Source organism: Brienomyrus brachyistius, chromosome 9, assembly GCF_023856365.1.
Source record: "Brienomyrus brachyistius isolate T26 chromosome 9, BBRACH_0.4, whole genome shotgun sequence".
Taxonomy (NCBI): domain Eukaryota; kingdom Metazoa; phylum Chordata; class Actinopteri; order Osteoglossiformes; family Mormyridae; genus Brienomyrus; species Brienomyrus brachyistius.
This window is the reverse complement of record NC_064541.1, coordinates 2,558,213-2,577,026: the sequence shown is the minus strand read 5'-3', so window position 1 is coordinate 2,577,026 and position 18,814 is coordinate 2,558,213. Positions and strand designations below refer to the sequence as shown.

Below are 18,814 nucleotides of genomic sequence, written 5' to 3'. Positions count from 1 at the left end.
TTGTAGGTTGGTTTGTTTTGTTCATGAGGGAGATTGATGTGAGTTTTGTAATGAGCTCTTTTACATCTAAAGTTAAAAGCCTCTGGCCTTTAACACTCCCGTGTCCTGCACAAGCCTGGCTCTCTTGTCCATCTGTGAGGTATTTGCTTTGGAATTCAGCTCCCTTCACCCAGGGGCTGTGACTGGGCCCTCCTCTCCCACAAGTGCACAAAACTGGCCCTTAGCTTCTTTGGCAACCTTTCTGTCTGACAACAGCTAAGTCTCTGTCAGTGCTCTGCTCTGCTCCGAGTTGAGGTCAGCGGCGCACCATCCCCACCATAGTTCAGTCTCAAGCAAAGGAGACTGAGGGGGGACATGATCCAGGTATATAAGATTCTAACAGGTTTGGATGCTGTTCAATCAAATAGTTACTTCAGCATTAGTTTAAATACACGAACTCGTGGCCATAGGTGGAAATTAGCGGGAGAACATTTCAATCTGGATTTAAGGAAGCACTTCTTTACACAGCATGTAGTCAGAGTATGGAATAGCCTTCCTGATAATGTAGTGCAAGCTGAATCCTTGGGTTCCTTTAAATCAGAGCTAGATAAGATTTTAACGACTCTGAGCTATTAGTTTAGTTCTCCCCAAGCGAGCTTGATGGGCCGAATGGCCTCCTCTCGTTTGTATAGTTCTTATGTTCTTATAAACAGTGTTGATGTTGCCCCGCTTTTCCGCCCTGAGCCGCCGGATGGTGGACCAGAATCTCCTCGAAGCCGTCCGGAAGTCGTTTTCCATGGCCTCACCAAACTCCTCCCACACCCGAGTTTTTTCCTCAGTAACCGCCAAAGCCGCATCCCGCTTAGCCTGCCGGTAGCCGTCAGCTGCGTCTGGAGTCCCACAGGCCAAAAAGGCCCGATAGGACTCTTCTTCAGCTTGACGGAATCCCTCACCACCAGTGTCCACCAGCAGGTTTGGGGATTGCCGCCGCGACAGGCACCGACCACCTTACGGCAACAGCTCCGATCAGCTGCCTCCACAATGGAGGCGCGGAACATGGCCCATTCGGACTAAATGTCCCCCGACTCCTCCGGGATATGGGAGAAGTTCTGCCGGAGGTAGGAGTTGAAACTCCTCCTGACAGGGGATTCGGCCAGACATTCCCAGCAGACCCTCACTATACGCTTGGGCTTGCCAGGCCTGGCTGGCTTCCTCCCCCACCAGCGAAGCCAACCCACCACCAGGTAGTGATCAGTTGACAGCTCCGCCCCTCTCTTCACCCAAGTGTCCAAGACATGCGGCCGCAAGTCCGATAACACGACTACAAAGTCAATCATCGAACTGCGGCCTAGGGTGTCCTGGTGCCAAATGCACATATGGACACCCTTATGTTTGAACATGGTGTTCATTATGGACAATCCGTGACGAGCACAGAAGTCCAATAACAAAGCACTGCACCGTTCAGATCGGGGGGGCCGTTCCTCCCAATCATTCCCCTCCAGGTCTCACTGTCATTGCCCACGTGAGCATTGAAGTCCCCCAGCAGAACAAGAGAGTCCCCAGGAGGAGTGCTCTCCAACACCCCTACCAAGGACAAAGGGTGGGTATTCTGAACTGCCGTTTGGCGCGTAAGCGCAAACAACAGTCAGGACCCATGCCCCCACCTGAAGGCGAAGGGAGGCTACCCTCTCGTCCATTGCAGTAAACCCCAATGTACAGGCACCCAGCCAGGGGGCAATAAGTATGCCAAACCCCGCTCGGCGCCTCTCCCCGTGGGCAGCTCCAGAGTGGAAAAGGGTCCAACCCCCCTCAAGGAGACTGGTTCCAGAGCCCAAGCCGTGCGTCGAGGTGAGTACAACTATATCTAGCCGGAACTTCACAACCTCGCGCACCAGCTCAGGCTCCTTCCCCATCAGAGAGGTGACATTCCATGTCCCTAGAGCTAGCTTCTGCAGCTGAGGATCAGATCGCCAAGGTCCCTGCCTTTGGCCGGCGCTCAACTCACATCGCACCCGACCCCTATGGCCCCTCCTATAGGTGGTGAGCCCATTGGAGGGGGGACCTACGTGCCTTGTTCGGGCTGTGCCCGACCAGGCCCCATGGGTGTAGGCCTGGCCGCCAGGCACTCGCCATCGAGCCCCACCCCCAGGACTGGCTCCAGGGGGGGGCCCCGGTGACCCGCATCCAAAATCTTTCTCTTCATTGGGGGTCTTCTGAGCCGCACTTCGTCTGGTTCCTCACCCAGGACCTCTTTGCCTTGGGTGACCCTACCAGGGGCATAAAGCCCCAGACAACATAGCTCCTGAGATCATTGGAACATGCAAACCCCTCCACCATGATAAGGTGTTTGCTCCAGAGTGTAATACAACCAATCCATAAAAAAAATTAAAAATATGAATTATGACCCTTGAACAACACTTTTTTTTTATTGGATTTTTTTTTATGGAGTTCGATAATTTTATATTGAAAAAAATTAAGAAAAAGGTATGTCACAAATGCCTAAAATATATGAAGATGCTATATGCTATACACAATCGTATTATAAAAAGTAAAAATTTATCAAAATTTACCCAAATACTTACAGATCATAAATGGCGCTATTGTATCATATAAGATAGTATTATTGTAGGTACTGACAGACAGACGATTCATCTTGCAAGCAAAGTAAAGTTACAGTGTCGATACAATACAGTTCCGTGTACAGGAAGACTATTCCATACTCTAACTACACGCTGCGTAAAGAAGTGTTTTTTCAAATTCAGTTTAAAAGGTTCTCCCGCTAATTTCCACCTATTGCCATGAGTTCTAGTATTTAAACTAATATAAAAGTAGCCATTTTGCTGAACAGCATCCAGACCTGTTAGAATCTTTTATACGTGGATCATGTCCCCCCTTAATCTCCTTAGTGCGACGCTGAACAGATTCAGCTCAGCTAACCTCTCCTCATAAGACATTCCTCTAAAACCAGGAATCATTCTTGTAGCCCTGCGTTGCACCCTTTCCAATGTCATGTTAGTGATGCAGTAATGCCGATTTTTTGTCATCCATACCATATGGGGTTCATTCACTTTATTTCCACATTGTACTGGGAATGACATGCAAGGCCGTGAAACAGCGAAGCGCAGGGCATCCTGCTACGAATGAGTCAATAAACTTATTTTTAATCTGGGCTATTTTTTTCGAGGTACATCTTCTCCCATCACATGGACCTCTACAGGAAGGTGCGTGGCGATAGCATAGAGCAGGGGTAGGGAACCTGATCCATAGAAGGCCGGTGTGGGTGCGGGTTTTTTGGATGGCCTCTCAATCAGCCAATAACAGTGGATTCCAAGGACTGGAGTTGAGAATCGCTGCTTTATTATTGGCTGACAGAGAGGTCATCCCAAAAACCCGCACCCACACCAGCTCTCCATGGACCAGGTTCCCTACCCCTGGCTTAGAGGGAACTTCTGAAATATTCAGTCTCAGAATGTTTTTCCTGCCTTGGTTTCAAATTTTCATTCTGAGAATCACAAGCTATAACCAGAACAGAATGTATATAAATATATACATAGCTGTAATACACATATAAAGAATTCTTTCCTATTGCATGGGAGCTGTAAAGCCCCAGAACGCAGTACCCCGCACTGCGCAGTGAGGACAGTGAAGGAGATCATTGGGATCCTCTGCCAGTCATCCAAGGAATCTTCATATTCTCCGCAGTCCTCCTCACTCCTCCCATGGCCTCTTCAACCCCCTAAGATTCTGCTATCATTCCTCATGCTTACGTCCTCATGTCATCAGACTCTTCATTACATTTGTACCTCGGCACTCCGGTCTGGAATTCCACTGAACCACTTAGAGTGATAACAGATTTCAGCCATCTGCTCTGGTCACTTTTGACATCATTTACACATAACAATGGAAGGACTGCCTTACACTTGTCACCACTCATTCTTCACTGCAAGCTGTTTACAGTAGATCTATAGACTAAGATAATGTACAAACTCACTGCACAGCGTTAGTCGAAAGTTGCACCATGTACAGCAAATTCATTTACTCATTATTGTTACAGTATGTGTGCCTAACTTGTATTTGGTATAAAGCTGTTTTGTTTCACTGTATGCCTGCATATTTTTAAATTGCTTGAAAGTTGAAGACTAAATCACACAAAGCTCTCAGCACAGTAAATATCTGCTGTGAATATGTAGCTGGTAAAAGGTACAGAAATTCTAACATGCTTGCTTTAAGACTGCAGTGAGAAAGCAGTTTTCTCAGTGGTTCTGCAAAAGGCTGTAGACTGGGTTCTGTTCCGTGACGGCAGCAGAGGACAGGTCACCGATGCTGGCATACTGGTGATCTTCCTGCTGGACAGAGGGGAAAGAAAATACCTCAAGTTTATAGTGTTTAAACTCAGACTGAAACATTATTGAAATCGGTAAACATTCCGGTAAGTTCTGGGTCTTGAAATCAGCCATCGGCGATGCCTACCTGTGCTGTATTGCCCCCACTTCCTACAAGTTCTGTAATATCAAAAAATACAATGATCAATGTAAAGCATAGGCCGGCTGACTTACTGGCACAGTTTGGTTACCAACATGTATGATCCATATGTTTGGAAAATCTATCAGATGTGAAACATTGTAAAAAAAAAAGTTAAAATATTCACTTTAAAGTTTATATATAATACAAAGTATATAGTTATTAAGTTTTAATATGACACAATAAGAAACCAAAATAAACAAAAATGATCATACGTGTTACAACTGCCTTTCCTGTACTGGCATTCTGAGAATTAACACTCAGTTTTGTAAGAGATAGTAATGATAATGATGTGACTTTTTAGATACCGTAAGTTGGTGGTTTACCACTTGAAGGATGGTCTGCAATGGAGTAGATGATTTGCTCTTTCCCAGCCTAGAATGTAGAAGAGGTAAGACACAAGCCAATTCAATTTTATTTGTTTAAAAGCACATTATCACAACATTACATTATCTGAAAACACTTTACATTATTCCTGCCCAAAGTTCCCAGTGAACAGGCCAGAGGCAACTGGGGCAAGAAAAACTCCCTATTAGGAAGAAACCTTGGGAGGAACCAGACTCAAAGGGGGAAAAGTCTAAATGCAGAGGGCAGGCAGCTGTTGACAGGCAGGTGCTGGTGCTGCTCATGATGGCAGGACGAACAGTGGTACAGCAACAGGGCAGGCAGGAGAACCGTGACAGGCAGAAGGGCGAGCAGGCCGGAAGGACGTCACAGGTAGCAGAGGCCTCACAAGCAGCAGAGCAGGCAGGATATCTTGAATTTTTTCAGGCTCCAGGCAGCACACCCCAGAAGGGGTAGGGGGGGATAAAAAAGTGCATTAGAAAATGAAAATGAAAGGCAGTGCAAACAGTCAGGTGAGTGCAGTATGTAAGGCTATGGCAGCATAAGTAGGAGGGAGAGGCAAGTAGGAACGCAGGCATGGGGAGTCCCTGAAACGTCAGCACTGTAATTCCATAAGGGAGTGTGAAGCTAGACTACATAAATAAAGCCAAAAGAGTCCGTCCATCCATCCATTTTCTGAAACCACTGAATCTCAACTGGGGTTACTGGGGGGGGGGGATTGGAACCTATCCTGGGAACAATGGGCACAGGCAAGAACCAACCTGGGCAGTCAGGGTGCACACACACAATCACACAACTACAGGGCAATTTAGACACACCAATCAACCAATCCAGCACACTTTTGGACTGTGGGAAGAAACCAGAGCCCCCGGTGAAAACCCACACACACACACACACACACACACACACACACACACACACACACACACACACACACAGGCAAAGCGTGCAAACTCCACATAGAAAGGACCCGCAGCTGAACCCCGGACCTTCTTGCTGTGAGGCAGCAGTACTAACCACTGCACCACTGTACCACCACACCACCCAAAAGAATCATAATAGAAATTCACACAGCTGTCTGAAAAACCTTTTAGCCTTGTATCTACCATACTGTATTTATGGTTACTTGACGGTTACTTGAGCTAAATCTGTTCAGTCTCAAGCAAAGGAGACTGAGGGGGGACATGATCCAGGTATATAAGATTCTAACAGGTTTGGATGCTGTTCAACCAAATAGTTACTTCAGCATTAGTTTAAATACACGAACTCGTGGCCATAGGTGGAAATTAGCGGGAGAACATTTCAAGATGGATTTAAGGAAGCACTTCTTTACATAGCGTGTAGTCAGAGTATAGAATAGCCTTCCTGATAATGTAGTGCAAGCTGAATCCTTGGGTTCCTTTAAATCAGAGCTAGATAAGATTTTAATGACTCTGAGCTATTAGTTTAGTTCTCCCCAAGCGAGCTTGATGGGCCGAATGGCCTCCTCTCGTTTGTATAGTTCTTATGTTCTTATTTTTTAGCTGGTGCTGTTATCCAAACTGACTTACAGGAGAAGAAAGCTCAGGGTCACAGAGCAACCCTAGAGAGATGGGGTTAAGGATCCGAACTAGCCACAGAATCTGAACACCTATAAACTGGATATACCTGCCTATTAGTAGTATTGTACAGCAAGTCAGATGTACAGACCTGTAACTCTTTTTCTTTCTTTGAGTTTCTTTGAGTATTTTTTTTCTAACTTGTAACTCTAAATTAGAAATATTTTTGTTTTCCTGAACATTGCTTTTATACTCCATATGCTTTGTTATGCATATTGTAACTTGTGCTTTTTTTATTCTCACATATTTCCCAAAAATCGAATGTAAAACTAGTTTCTAGCAAGTATACTGCAACTACCACTGTATATATTTTTATGTCAGTCATCATAATGCAGTTTTTTCAAGCACTTGTTAGAAGCTAGTTGTAATGTGAATGTGTTTGTAGTTTGTTGTTCTAATACGTCTGTCTGACCAGGCTGAGAATACAGATCGACATACGGAAGTCAAATGCAGAAGAGTCAAACAGACACACCACAAGGAAATGATCTCTTTTCAGTTTTTGGTACAGGCTACAGATAAGCATTAGTGAGCAAACCGTCTGTTACATTCGGAAGGCATGGTTATCTTGGACCAGAGTAACATCTGAAATACAGATAACAACCTAGAATGTTGTATTTAACATTGTGGTTAAAGGGCATCAAGACCTCACTTTACTTGCCCGTAATACTCACTGTGTTATCGGCGTTCAAATTACCGGCCAAGCCTAAGAGGCTGTCTGAAATAAAGAGTAAAATATGTTCAGGTCTGGCTTCATGGCTGGTCTACTCTATGCAAAAAATACAGACAAACTATCTAAAGATCACTTCCACGCCTTATTGGTTCCCTTGTCTGGTCACTGATATTTTGTTTTGTGACATTCTCTAGTTAAAACCCCCTCAGCAACTGAATTATTAAAAAGTTTTTCCACGGATAGGTTAGGACAATGGTTTTCAAACTGCAGGTTTGTGAAATTTGTGAAATCAACTGATATGCCTCATATCCATTGTTTTCGGTGCAGGTGGGACATAGAGCATCCCAGTGCTCTAAAGGCAAAGAACCCAACAACTGAATTTCAGCCTGTGGTTCAAGGACATGAGGAAAGCTACACATATCATTGCCTTTGACACTTGTGAAACTTGTAGATAATTTGTGAAATTAACTTAAATCCCTTATTTCCTTTGGTTTCTATGGAGGTGAAACATACAGCATCGTATTGCTCCATAGCCAGAGAATGTAGCAAATAATTTCTCACTTTCAGTGTATTGCAGAACAGAAAGACACTGTATGCAGAATGATATTCTCATCATAGCCAGTGCAATCACTGATTTAATGGAAAATGCCTGTCACTGTCTGAGGAAGACTGGAAGTACTTCTCACAGAAGACACATGACTGGGTGTGTCTTCACTGCAACCCAAACCAGTAAGATTAGAACAGTTCCTGTTAAGAGAACTAACAGAACTAACAAAGCCCTTCAGCAGATATTTCAGAAATGTTTTATGTTTTCATTTTTATGTCTGTATATTCTACATGTATATAGTTTTGATTATTATAAATATAAATATGTTATATAAATGAATTATGTAAAGTGCCTTTGTCTAACAAGAAGGAGGGGAGAAGAGGTCATTGGAATGCCAAAAAAACAAACAAACATGAACAAAAAGACCATGAGGGGTCAAAACAGTGAGGAACAATAAAAAAGACCTACTGTAAATGCTAATCTATAGTGCCCAGTGGACTTCAGGGAGATGAGATGGAGGAGTGGACTATCTATCTATGTAATAGATTCCTGAGTGACATTTACGTTTAAACCACGCCTCCTTGTTTCTACGTATTGTGTGTGACCGGATATATGGCGGATTATATCGTGGCTTTGAGGCAGCTATCAGTGAGCTGTGAATTTGGACAGTATTTGAGTGATGCACTCAGACACAGATTTGTGAGGGGACTCAATTCAGAGTCGATGCAATGGAAACTGCTGAGTCAAAAGGATCTGACGTTTAACCAGGCTTGCGAAATTGAATCTTCCATGGAGCTCGCATCCAGAAACACGCTGGAAATTGCGGGTAAAACAAAGGATTTACAGTCAGTGAATGTTGTGGATGGAGCAAAACTTTTTCATAGGAGAGGACAAGGGAAGTTTAAGGGGAGAGATGATTCTGGAAACAGAAAATACCAGAAACAGAGACAAGAAGAAAGTAATAAATGTTACAGATGTACTGGGAAACATTCTGCTAGCGACTGCAGGTTCAAGAATGAGAAATGTCATGTGTGTAACAAAATCTGACATATTGCTAGGGCCTATAGAAATAAAAGAGCAGCCAGACAGACACAGTACGTGGAAGCAGATATCTGTAATGAAGGGAAAGATGATGAATCAGACTTATTTGGTGTATATACAATATATACAACCTCAGATGGAAAGAAAGGAATTGTCGTGAATGTGAAATTGGATGGCAAGTGCATGGACATGCAGCTTGACACAGGAGCAGCTGTGTCACTGATGTCAGAATTGTCATACAAGGAGTTTCTGTCTCACTTTCCGTTAAGCAAAACCAACATGCAGCTAATTACATATTTAGGTGAGAGAATTCCATTGCTGGGATCCGTTGATGTGCCAGTACAGTATGAAAGGCAGAATATGACACTGCCATTGGTCATTGTCAAAGGGTAAAGACCAGCCCTGCTGGGCCGGAACTGGCTAGAGAAAATTCACTTAGATTGGCCAAACATTTTTATTGTGGAGAAAGCTGAAGTGGCCTCGGACCCAGCAGTAAAAGCCGTGCTGAGGCGGCACCCAGAGGTTTTTTCTGACAAACCCAGTGAAATTGAAGATTTTAAAGCAATTATCCGAGTCCGTCCTGATGCAACACCGATCTTTCAGAAAGCTAGGCCTGTTCCTTATGCGTTACGAGAAGCAGTGGAAAAGGAACTGGATAGGCTGGAAAAGGCAGGCATAGTATCCAAAATTGACAGAAGTGATTGGGCAGCGCCAATTGTAGTCGTGCCTAAGAGTGACAAGTCCATCCGCATTTGTGGTGACTATAAAGTCACTATTAACCAGAACCTGGAGGAGGAAACGTATCCGTTACCCAACACAGAGGATTTGTTCGCGAAACTAGCAGGCGGAACATTGTTTAGCAAACTAGACTTGGCGCATGCTTTTCAGCAATTAAAACTGGACCAGAACTCAGATAAGTACCTCACCATTAATACTCATCAGGGTTTGTACAAGTACCATCGTCTGAGTTATGGAGTGGCCAGTGCTCCTTCTATTTTCCAGGCTGTAATGGATCAAATCCTTCAAGGTTTAGATCAGGTTACTTGTTTCCTGGATGACATCCTTGTCACTGCCAGCACAAAAGAGGAGCATATCAGGAAACTGGACGAAGTGCTGACGAGGCTGGAGAGGTATGGCCTCAGAGCAAAACTTTCCAAGTGTCAGTTCATGCAAAGCAGCGTTGAGTACTTGGGGCACCGTGTAGACAAAGAGGGACTACACCCTACGGACAATAAGGTAGCAGAAATTGTAAAAGCCCCGAAACCAAACAATATCACTGAGTTACGATCCTTTTTGGGCCTTCTTAATTATTATGGTCGTTTCTTAAAAAATCTCTCCAGTAGACTTCAGTCTTTACATAATCTGCTTAAAGAAAAGCAACCTTGGAGCTGGACTGCTGCTTGTGATATGGCTTGAGGAGGCAAAACAGCTGTTGCTAGGTAGCACAGTGTTAGTGCATTATGATGGCAGCCGACCTTTGAAATTAGCGTGTGATGCCTCACCTTATGGCGTGGGCGCGGTGATCTCGCACATTATGGACAATGGAGAAGAGTGCCCAATAGCGTTCGCGTTTCGCATGTTGACGGAAACCGAGAAAAAATATGCTCAAATAGAGCGAGAAGCCTTGTCAATCATCTACGGGGTAAGGAAGTTCCATAAATTTATCTATGGAAGGAAATTTACACTAATAACTGACCATAAGCCATTATTGGCGATTCTCGGACCAAAGGCAGGAATACCAACTTTGGCAGCTCTTCGAATGCAGCGATGGGCATTAGTGCTGATGGCTTATAATTACGACATTGAGTATCGGAAATCAATTGACCACATGAATGCTGACGCAATGTCTAGACTGCCAACAGTGGTTAAAGACTGTACGGGGGAAGAAGTGTGTTCTACTTTTCCCAGGTAGATGATCTTCCGGTGTCAACAAGAGACATACAGTAGCCCAAGCATTATGCAAAGTGTGGAATTATACTGTAAACGGCTGGCCAAACTACGTGTCAGAGGAGAATCTGAAGCCATACTTCACACGTAGACATGAACTGTCGGAGGATCAAGGTTGTGTTTTGTGGGGAATGCGTGTTATTATTCCTCTCAAATATCGATCAAGACTACTGGATGAGCTACACCATGAGCACCCCGGAATCTGCCGTATGAAGGCCCTTGCTCGTGGAATTCTGTGGTGGCCAGGATTAGATGGCTGCGTTGAAGAGAGAGTGCGCAGCTGTAGCTGCTGTCTGGCGGTTCAAAAGTCACCTGTCGGGGCGCAGAGAATCCACATTGATTCCGGCAGAAAAGGACAAAGTTTTTCCTAGTAGTGATCGACAGCCATTCAAAATAGTTAGAGGTCGTACCAATGCAATCAATAACCTCCTCACTCACAATTGATGCTCTCCGAGGCTTGTTTGCAGCTTATGGGATACCAGAAGAGGTGGTCTCCTATAATGGGCCACAACTAGTGTCCGCGGAGTTTACTGATTTCCTAAAAGGAAATAGAATAAGACATACACGAGTTCCTGCCTACCATCCAGCCTCAAACGGTGCTGCAGAAAGATCTGTTCAGATACTTAAACAGTCACTCCTGAAAAGTGTTTGTGAAAAACAGAGCAAGCAGAAGTTGTAACTTAAGCACAAATTGGAAAATTTCTTGATAATGTATTGTAGTACACCTCATACCGTGACAGGGAAACCACCAGCAGAGCTGTTTTTAAAGCGTCAAATTCGTACACGTTTTTCATTGTTGAAGCCTGATCTAGCCAAGTCAGTTCACAAAAAACAGCAGGAACAAAAGAGGCAACATGACCAAGGAAAACAAGTCCGGAGATCCTTTGTAGAGAAAGAACCAGTACGAGTCCGAAATTTCAGAGGAGGGCAGGAGAAGTGGTTGAGTGCAACGGTGATCGAGCGGAAGAGTCCTGTAGGTTATCTTGTGCAGGAGGGTCACAGAAGGCGCACTGTGCACGTGGACCATATGTTGTCAAGAAATGCGGCAGTAGGATCCCCCACACATGGTGTGTTAGAAACTCCGAATTCAAGTGTAACTGATGACAACAGTGACCCGTTGAACTTTCCTATTGTTGGGGACGGTTCCACGCAAATCCTTGAGCCTAGGAGCCCTGAAAACACAGAGGACTTGACAGCACAAGATCCAGGTTGTGCAATACCTGCGGTGGGAACTGCTCGCAGATACCCTAAGAGGATTCGTACTGTTCCGAAAAGATTGGATTTATATGTTATAGTATCTGGTGTTTTTTTTGCTAAGGTGTTGTTGTAGAAAAAATAAAAATAAAAAAGTTGTTCCTAAGATGTTTATGTTGTAATGAAGATGATCAAATTTAAAAGGGGAGGAGTGTAATAGATTCCTGAGTGACATTTATGTATAAACCACGCCTCCTTGTTTCTATGTATTGTGTGTGACCGGATGTGTGGAAGTAGTAGTAAAAGAAACAAGTGAACTCGCAGAGTTCGTGTCTGTTGTCTCTCTTCCGTAAGTACAGTCGAACCTCGTTACTACGTACCCCGGATACAACGTTTTCACCTTTTCAACGTACAGGTTTCTAATTCCCGTTTTTAGCCTATGTATTATTCCAATAGCAGCCATTGTTTACAGCGTACACCCTTATAGCGTGAACTTCGATACAACATCCAAATTTCTAGAGAAAATACGAAAACTAACCATCGTTACAACGTACAACGCTCTCCCCGCTCACCACAACTTGTGTCTCTACATCTACCTGTATCTACCTGATCTTCGCCCGACAATGCACATTTGTCTATTGCGTTGCTTGGCGTTAAATGAGTTGCCTTGACCGATCGTTACTGGATTGCGTAGTAATGGCTTGTTAAGTGTTTTGTGCGTATTCTTTGTTTATTAAACCTTGTGAAATACCCGTCATGCCGGTAATTGTGAATTCAGAATAATAATGGAAGTAAAGGATTTTATGGTTTAATTTGGCCAATATTTCATTAATATTTTCAGGCCAAATGCTAATTTGGATGCGAATGTTTATTTTAAAAATCCATTTTTTTGACCAGCCGTTGTGTATTTTCGTTGCCGTATGAAGCCGGCCGGCACTAAGTAATCGTGAGTAATTTAAGGAAAATTTCAAGGATCCAAAGAGCTTTGTCGAATTATTTTACAAGTAATAATGTGTTCGTTTGTTTTGTAGTCAATTTAAGGGTCTGTTCTATTAAAGTTTTATCATTTACATGGATATTTCGTGAGTTCTTTCATCCATCTTGCACTAAGTGGTTACAACATTCTATGCTTATAACGTACATGTTTTTGATATCCCATCTTGTACGTAGTAACGAGGTTCGACTGTAGTCTTCTACTACAATATATTACAATCTATTTTGGGGAGAGGGGCTAACATTGACAATGTATGAATAGTGGAGTCTCACACAGTTGAGTTCCACTATACAGGGCCAATGAGGTGCAAAACAGTGAATCAAAAAATAATCAACATGAGCTATTGAAGTTTAATAAATTATCAATTGGTTTCACAAGTGTCAAAGTGCATGATATGTATAGCTTGACATGTCCCAAGTTGAAATTGGGGTGATGGAGTCTTTTGTTTTGGAGCAATACGATGCTGTATGTTTCACCTCCATAGAAACCAAAGGAAATAAGGGATTTAAGTTAATTTCACAAATTATCTACAGGTTTCACAAGTGTCAAAGGCAATGATATGTGTAGCTTTCCTCATGTCCTTGAACCACAGGCTGAAATTCAGTTGCTGGGTTCTTTGTCTTTAGAGAACTGTGATGCTCTATGTCCCACCTGCACTGAAAACATACTCATGTACTTCAACCACAGGCTGAAATTTAGCATAGTCAATGTTCCACCTGCATAGAAAAATAATGGATACCACTATTTACAGTTTCACGAGTGTTAATAGGTCATGTATGTGCTTGTCATTTCTTGTAAGTATATGCCACATTTGAAAGTGTTTTATGTGTTTTGTAATAATCGTTTGTTGAGCTACTCCTTTTTAAAATTTGGGACATTTATTTTGAAACGTTGCGGTTTGTCAAAACCCAAGCGAACACGTTAATTCACAACAGGGGCTGCATTATTTCGCTTTTTCACAATTTACTGGATATAATAATTGTATAACCAAGGTGTGCATGTGATTTCACAAACATACACAAATTTGTGAATGTGGAATTTACTTTGTTTTGTAATGTTTTAATAGAGTGAATTCAACAATGATCTGTGAATGTCTGGCGAATATTGAACCCACTGCTAACTGTCGTTAAAGGCAGAATTTCAATATACAATATGTTGCTATGTGTAGATATATGTGTAACAACTTACATTCAGTATTGTTTGCTGGCTCTTGCTGGATTCTGTTGGATCATACAGAGGTTATATGTACCAGAATGATACAAACACTAAAGAGCTGAAAGAAACCAGCTAAAAAAAGTGAGAAAACTACAATTGAAGCAATGAAATAAGCCAAAAAATAAAAGATCTTACCCTGCAGATCTACGATTTTCTAAATGACAGAATAAACATGAGTGTTAAAATGGATATCTCAGTGATTAAAATGAGTGACTGCACACTTTGATCACAGAGTTGTACGGGTGCTGTGATACTTACTACGTCTCCTGTAGAGACAGACAGCTGTCACTCCCAGCAGGATTACAGCCGCTAGGGAGAGTACCAGGGCCCATATATACACAATCGGAGCTGGGAGACACAACAGAGGCAACACTGATGTTCTCTTACGCAACATTGCAAAAGTCATGGTAAAATAAATAGTATCTGTTATGGATAAATTAAAATATAGAAAATTAATTCAACTGAAACAAATGTTACATTTTAGTGTGACTTACCATTAGTAGTTAAGTAGAAGAAAAATATAGATAAAAGAAGTTTGTCTTTTTTATGTTCTTTTGTTCAGAATCAGTCATAACTGTGATGGTTGTATCACATACAGAAATTATAATAATATTATTATAATTAGACGAATGAAACGGGACCAAAAACACACCACAGTAACTGACGATGAGGCAGTGAATGAGCTGGTGGCCTGAACTGAATCTGAGCTTTAGAGACTTAAATGGAAGTTTGAATATTTGTGAATATAATGGTGTGAATATTTGTGCAGCCCACATAATTGCATTTAAAATTGTGCTTCCTGTTATACCACAAAACTGTCATACCTCTCAGGACTGTTTATATGTGTTACTTGTATTTCCGGTAGTAAGTATTAATTTGGAAGAAATGTACAGATACAATGTAATTGTGTATTTTTTGTTACCTTGAGTAGATGATGTAGTTGTTGTAGGAACCATCAATCCATTTGTAGAAAAGGGTCTTAAATATTTAGAGTAACTCCTGTCCAGTCTGGATTGTTTATAAATGTTCCCCTTCTTATTAGTTATTTTGCATTTGACGTGCTGACTTTCCCGGGTTATCTCTCCCCTGTCGGACGGAATGGTTGTCAGTCATAAGCCCCGCCCACCTTGCTGAGAGTGGAGAACCCGCTCGCTCACTAAGTAACATGCAGAAGCGGCAGCGGAGTGGAGCTGAGCCGAGTGAAGCTTATAGTTATTTACTCTTCCTTTATAATTGCAGTTTAGATTAGTTAAATTAGTGTCTCTGATTAACCCTAGGAGTGCGTGATCGACCGTAAGTAAATCCTAATGGTGTAATCTTGTTATTTTCAGTTGGTACTCGCCGTTTGTTCGGATGTGGATTCTCATTAGCCTTGGAGTCTGTGTATAGCCATGCCGTAACCGTTGTTTCCTTGTGTATCACATGTATTAATATTCATATTTGTTGTTATGCTTAGGAGAGATTGCACGTTTAGCATTGCATAAGTTATAAAGATTGTATGTTATGTGGTATGTTAATGACTTGGTAGCATACTTTGCTGTTCTCTCTTATATACTTGTACTATGTTTTGCTCTAGGAAAACCACTTCATTTCAGGGCACTTCTCTCAATCAGATAAAGTGAATGGACATAAGCAATCGTGGCCGGTGTGGTGTTTAATAGGATCTTTGATTACGTGCATCCTTAACCGGATGTCGGCAGTGGTTCCATCCTAATCGACACCGGCAACCTAGCTCAGAGCATCAGATATAGTTCCTCATCTACAAATTTGGTCCTTTGAGCCGGATTGGGAATTACTACCGTGCTCATGTATTCTTCAGATAGGGAAGAATGTCTAACTGAAGAGCCAGTAGTTCGTCCAAGAAGGCATATTCTTATGCCAAATTATCTTCAGGACTATGACCCTCATGAGGATGCTACGGGAGATAATACTGCATTTCAAGCTTCAAATTATCCTCACCAAGGCACTAGTGAGCACCTTACTGAAGGGCGGGACGACTTGCACTGTAGTCACCATCAGCTGATGAGCCAGATCGACGAAATCTGCCATAATGCTGAGCAGCTCCCAGATTTAGTTAGAGCCCTTAGAGAGATGGAGCGGATGATGGAACAGCTTATGGCCAGTATGCCCACAGACTGGTTGCCAGCTCCAAGGTCAGGGGGACGAGATCCACACCCTGCTCATATTCCAGTGCCAGCACCCAGGGGTACCCCAGGACTAGTGTAAGGGCTCAGGTGTCTGCTGTACCCAAACCTACGCCTAGAACCAGACGCTTGAGCTCAACTAGTATGTCACCCATGCAACAATCGGTCCAAGACCGTTCAGCAGAAGTTGAAGAGTTGCTAAGACCCCAGAGCTCAGTCCCATCACCAATTATAGCTGATAGACAACCGCCCTTACCCAGTTTTATGGGGGGGGGGAGACTTGGACAGGATCAACAGGAATGTATCGGGGAGAAGTAACGATCCTCAGGCTATTTCCATCACATGGCCAGACGATGACCAAACCCCAATCAGGTCCACTCAGTTAACAGATGTCTCCCCTGCGCATATTTGCGCACTCTCCTCGTCCTTTTATGGATGTAATGGAAGCTTTAGACAATCGGTTTGAACAGCCTCATCAATTGGCTTTAGCAAGAATAGCAGAGCTCATGGATGGACAGAATATAGAGAGTGGAGATGTAAGGACCTTTTGGATGTTTGCACTTCGGGTGTGCTCACTAGTCAGCATGCTGGAGCAGTCGGGTAGAAAGGGGAACATAGAGCTGCAATGCGGATTACATATCTCGAGACTGCTCAGCAAATTCCCACACGACCTGCGAAGCAACTTTAGAAGAAGTGTACACCCCCTGAAAGTGCCAATACCAACACTAGTTGATCTTGCAGATTGGCTGGAGATTGAGATGCAGGTTCATGAAGATGCAGTGAGGCCAACAAATCAAAAAGGCTTCGAGGCAAGCAAAAGACCATCATGCAAGGACAAACGTTCATCTGCAAAGGCTACCTCCCTCCTTCTCGGAACGGAGAAGCTGGCTGAAGCCAAGTATACAATGACTGAGAGTCCCAAGTCCAGCAAACCTCTAAAAATGACTATATAAAGACATGAAATCTAACAAAGGAAGTCTGTCTGCACTTTCAGCCATGATTGTTTACGTCTTACTTGTGTTTCCTGTAGTAAGTAAGAATTTTTAATAAAAAATAGAGAAACAATGTATTTATGGACAACAGATGATTATTTTTTTCTTTACCTCTGGTCTCTGGTTTCTTAGTAGCTGGTGCAGTTCTTATCCTGTGGGTGAATCCCTTGCTGTTCCTGGTTGGTTTTGGTTGTTTTGAAGCTAATATAGAAAAATAGTTTGTTTTAGAAATTGACTAAACAAAAAAAGAATGGAATTAAATATTTACTATCATTTTCCCTATTAAAGGATTTTAGATTATAATGATGCTATATAATGACTGAAACTTACATTTTGTTGTACTTGTAGAAGTAGACAGGTTCAATTTATTGTCTGTAAATGAAGGTTTATATTAAAAATATTTTCAACAAAAATACATCAAGACCTTTACATTAGCTGCTTGTCATGTAGCCAAGGGACTACAGGTACAAGGCAGGGAACAACCCAGGATGGGGCACCAACACATCACATAGCACATCAATGGCAATTTGGTAACTCCAATTCACCTCAGTATGTTTTAGACTGTGGGTGGGGACTGAAATATTTAGATGAGACCCCATGATGATACAGGGAGAACAGACAAACTGACAGAGCCATGGTGGAAACCTGAACCCTGGTCGCAGATATGTGAGGTAACAGTGCTAACCACTGCACCACCAGGTCGCCCCTGGCATGTTCTCCCCCTCACATGAAATCCACTCCTTTCTGAAAGAGCACTATGGTCTTACATTTTGACAGGGGCGGCCAAAATAAAAAGATTTAAGAAGACTTTATTGTCTATTAGGAAGTTTATCTGCACTTTCAGACTTTGATGAAGCCATGATTGTTTACATGTCTTACTTGTATTTTCTATAGTAAGTAATAATTTGTAATAAAAATAGAGTAACAATGTATTTATGGACAACAGATGCTTATTTTTTTCTGTACCTCTGGGCTCTGGTTTCTTAGTAGTTGGTGTGGTTCTTGTCCTGTGGGTGAATCCCTTGCTGTTCCTGGTTGGTTTTGGTTGCTCTGAAGCTAATATAGAAAAATATTTGTTTGTTTTAGAAAATGACTAAACAAAAACAATGATATTAATACTTACTGTCATTTTCCCTATTTTTGAAAGGATTTTGGGTTAGAAAGATGCTATATAATGACTGAAACTTACCTTTTGTTGGACTTCTTGTAGCAGTAGACAGGTTCAGTATATCGTCTGTAAATAAAGGTTTATATTAAAAATATTTGCAACAAAAATAAAATCCAAGACTTTTGCATCTGTTGCTTGTCATTGATTATTACTATTTTTGTTCCAAGCAAACAAGAAACTCAAATACAATGAGAAATGAAGTAAAACACTAAAACTAAAATTAAAATAAACATCTTTGAATGCTTGACTTTTTCACATAAACTGCAGCTGCCAAACAAATCCCAGCGTCAGTCTCAGGTTCCCTCTCACCATCACTCATGGGCAACATCCAGAGGTTAAACCCCTTCACTAAAGGCACATTCTCCCCCTCACATGAAATCCACTCCATTCTGAGAGAGCACCACAGTCTTACATTTTGACAGGGGAGGTGTCACGGGAAGGTTCGGGTGGACAGGCGAT

General features: G+C 42.5%; 1 protein-coding gene across 1 annotated transcript in view; it reads right to left on the bottom strand.

Annotated features, from left to right (window-relative positions):
• Positions 1–3,278: 3,278 nt before the first annotated feature.
• LOC125748965 (salivary glue protein Sgs-3-like) overlaps positions 3,279–18,814 on the bottom strand; it is a 105,042-nt gene continuing 89,506 nt past the window's right edge. The window contains exons 9-19 of the mRNA XM_049025750.1: positions 18,377–18,421; positions 18,154–18,243; positions 17,518–17,559; positions 17,299–17,388; positions 14,310–14,399; positions 14,187–14,205; positions 14,025–14,056; positions 7,115–7,158; positions 4,809–4,875; positions 4,450–4,481; positions 3,279–4,325 (exon numbers count right to left, since the gene is read on the bottom strand). Of these exons, the coding sequence (XP_048881707.1) occupies positions 4,233–4,325; positions 4,450–4,481; positions 4,809–4,875; positions 7,115–7,158; positions 14,025–14,056; positions 14,187–14,205; positions 14,310–14,399; positions 17,299–17,388; positions 17,518–17,559; positions 18,154–18,243; positions 18,377–18,421 (644 nt within the window). The 3' untranslated portion in view covers positions 3,279–4,232. The remainder of the gene's footprint in view (positions 4,326–4,449; positions 4,482–4,808; positions 4,876–7,114; positions 7,159–14,024; positions 14,057–14,186; positions 14,206–14,309; positions 14,400–17,298; positions 17,389–17,517; positions 17,560–18,153; positions 18,244–18,376; positions 18,422–18,814) is intronic.